General features: G+C 56.4%; 1 protein-coding gene across 1 annotated transcript in view; it reads left to right on the top strand.

Annotated features, from left to right (window-relative positions):
* Positions 1–3,018, top strand: part of DOCK2 (dedicator of cytokinesis 2) — a 467,146-nt gene that overhangs the window by 453,071 nt on the left and 11,057 nt on the right. Inside the window, exons 49-50 of the mRNA XM_010854580.1 lie at positions 488–659; positions 1,664–1,784. Of these exons, the coding sequence (XP_010852882.1) occupies positions 488–659; positions 1,664–1,784 (293 nt within the window). The remainder of the gene's footprint in view (positions 1–487; positions 660–1,663; positions 1,785–3,018) is intronic.

The following is a 3,018-nucleotide window of genomic DNA, read 5'->3' as shown; positions in this document are numbered from 1 at the left end:
CGGTCCTCCTCCTGTACCTGCCTCCCCTGTATCTCTGTGCAGGTCTCCCTGCTCAGCCACTCAGAGTGCAACTCAGCTACTGTGCTGACAAGATCCTGTGATGGCGCACTCTCTGGGAGAATGTGCTAAGAGCTCCTGGGCCTCATCTCTTGGCTACTCCGTAACGTTGCTGCAAACACCCCCATTTAATAAAGGGCAGTCATGCCTCAGAGAGGTTGAGTGATTTGCCCAAAGTCATTCAGCTCAAGAGTGGCATAGACTGGAATTCAGGTCCATATTTTTAACCAGTTTTATCTTCCTGTCACCAGTCTTATGGCTCACTGCCTTCCATTTTATTTTACCCTGTATTTTGAGTGTTTGCAAACTCTGCCAGGTGAACTATCTACCCCTTGGCCCTGTAATGACAGGTCAGTCAGCCTGGGTCCCTGCAAGACAGTTCCAGTAAGTTCTAACTGCAGCCTCTCCTGCTCTCCCTCTTGCCATTCAGCTTCGACCTGGAAATGGCACCTCCCAAGACTCCAAAAGTGGAGCACGAGGAACCCATCTCCCCAGGGAGCACTCTGCCTGAGGTCAAGCTGCGCAGGTCCAAGAAGAGAGCCAAGAGGAGCAGTGTGGTGTTCGCAGACGAGAAGCCATCAGCAGAGTCGGACCTGAAGCGGGTGAGTGGACAGGGCAGGATCCTCTCTGACACCACAGGCAGCTCTCCACTGCACGTCCGGCACAGTGCTGGGGGCTCTGAGATGTGGCTTGCTCAAGCCTCACAGTTGGGTGGGGTTACAGATGAGGCATCTGAGGGGAGGGAGGTGAAGTGCTGGTTGGCGCCCCAGCAGCCTGGATGTGACAGAGTGGAATTTGACCCGGGCTGTCACTGTGTCCTTTCTGCCATCGCACAGGACTCTGCAAGGCTGGGGAGTAGCCTCCTGGCCCACCACTGTGTGGGAGAGTCACCCTCCCAGGCTGGCCCAGGTGTTTCTATCTCTCAGCCCTCTGTCCCCAACCACAGGGCCAGTCTAACCAGTGACGTCTCTCCTAAGCTCCTCCCGTGGACCCAGAGCCCAGCTGAGCATGCAGAGCTGAAATTCTCACTGCCCTGACTTGGAGAGTTTTTGTCTTATAAACTAATAACTATTTAATGTGAGACTTAGTGCCAGACAGCCCTGGGTTCAACCCCAACTTTCCCCCGAGAGAGAGGTTTGTTGAAAGCATTCTGGGAGCCTGGAATAGGAAGATGGATTTAGCGTCCTGGTAAGGGAGGGCTGCCAGATGAAAGGGCCAGGGACCAGCTGAGATAAAGAATCCTCCCCAAGCTTCCCAGCAGGCCTCAGAGACTATTCTTGCCAGGGGGAGAGGGCTGGAAGTAAGACCGCGTTTCGCAATCCAGGGGGTGTCATTCACACCCTAGGTCTAGGTGAAGGCCACCACCACAGTTGTACAGTATGTACAGTATGGAACTGTGTGTGCCACCACAGTTGAGAAGTGTGCAGCCTGTGGCGTAGATTGACACAGAGTGATGCAAAACAGAGCAGAGGGACTTCAGGCCGAGTCTAAGCCATGCCAGTCCCTTAACACTGGTTTTTCAGAGCCTGGAGCTGCCTCATGCTTAGCCTCTGTGGTGTGTGTGTGTGTGTGTGCGCGCGCGTGTGTGCGTGATGTATTCGTCCAGCTCTCCAGAAAGCACGAGTTCATGAGTGACACCAACCTTTCGGAGCACGTGGCCGTCGCCCCCAGGGCGTCCATCCTCTCTCAGATGAGCTTTGCCAGTCAGTCCATGCCTACTATCCCAGGTATGTGCCTCCACCGCCAGCACGGGGGTATGGAGGTGCCGGGGTGAGGATGGGCGGGAGCCACAGCTACAGAGCAAAGAGCGCTAAGCACTCCGGAGGAAGCGGCCCTGCTCATGGTACGCCGGTGGGTGAAGCCATCCCAACTGGCTCTGCCCAGGGCTGGGGGCAGTGGGGAGAGGCTGCCGTCACTCTGGACCTCAGGATTCAGTGAGACTCCAGATGTCACACCAGGTGGGCCTGGGTTCTCAGTTAGACAGCCCTTCCAGGGGCCGGAAGTCTGCCCCTGGTAAGTCTCTCAGTCCAGCGATTCCTTCTGGGGCCTGGAAGGCTATTTCCAGAACTTACAAAACTTGCCATCACACCTTACAGTTGCAGAGGGTCCGATGCACAGATGCCTGTTTCCCCCATCACTCATTCGCTGTCTGGTGAGGACATCAGCAGCATATAGAAGGCCTTTGCTGACTCACACATGGGGACCCGGGGCCCTAACTGGGGATGCAGCCAGATCAAGAGCACTCTATCTGGCACGTGGCAAGTCTCAAGTGTCAGCCGCTCTGTGCCAGGCTCCGTGCCACATGCTCCTCCTTCGTTGTTTCATTTCAGCCAAGGGTCCCCAAACCCCAAGCAGTCTGAAGCCTGTTACAAACAGGCCGCAAGCGGGAGGTCAGCAGCAGGCAAGCGAGCAAAGCTTCATCTGCTGCCTCTCATCGCTCGCGTTACTACCTGAACAATTCCCCCCGAACACTCCATGCAAAAAGTGTTTCCCATGAAACTGGTGTCTGGTGCCAAAAAGGTTGGGGAGCGCTGCTTTAAGCCTCCTCTCAAACCTGTGACAGAGACCGTGTGATTAGCCCCACTGTACAGATGAGGACACTGAGGCTTGGAGAATGCCAGCTCCTGAGTAGTGGCCGCCCAGGAACGGTGTCCCCACCGGTGCCCAGCGCCTGGGCAGCATGCCCCCACAGTCGTTTCGCTCTCCTCCCCTCAGCAGGCCTACACTCCCTTGAGCTCTGTGCTCTTACCCCCACGTTCCCAAGGCCAAAGCCCAGGATCAGAGCAGCCTTTGTGACTCCAAGCTGAGGAGCCTTAACCACCGGATGACACCTTGATCGGAGAGGCTCTCCCCCCAGGGAACTCTGTGTTCTCGGTGTCGGAAGACAGGCGTGGGCCCATACTGTCTCCCTGACGTGGGCAAAAGGCCCTGCTCGTGAAGAAGTGAGGGCCCCGGTGCCGA

This window comes from Bison bison, unplaced genomic scaffold (genome assembly GCF_000754665.1).
Source record: "Bison bison bison isolate TAMUID 2011002044 unplaced genomic scaffold, Bison_UMD1.0 scf7180017864343, whole genome shotgun sequence".
Classification (NCBI taxonomy): domain Eukaryota; kingdom Metazoa; phylum Chordata; class Mammalia; order Artiodactyla; family Bovidae; genus Bison; species Bison bison.
Note: the sequence above shows the minus strand (reverse complement) of the source record. Positions and strands in the feature narration are given on the sequence as shown.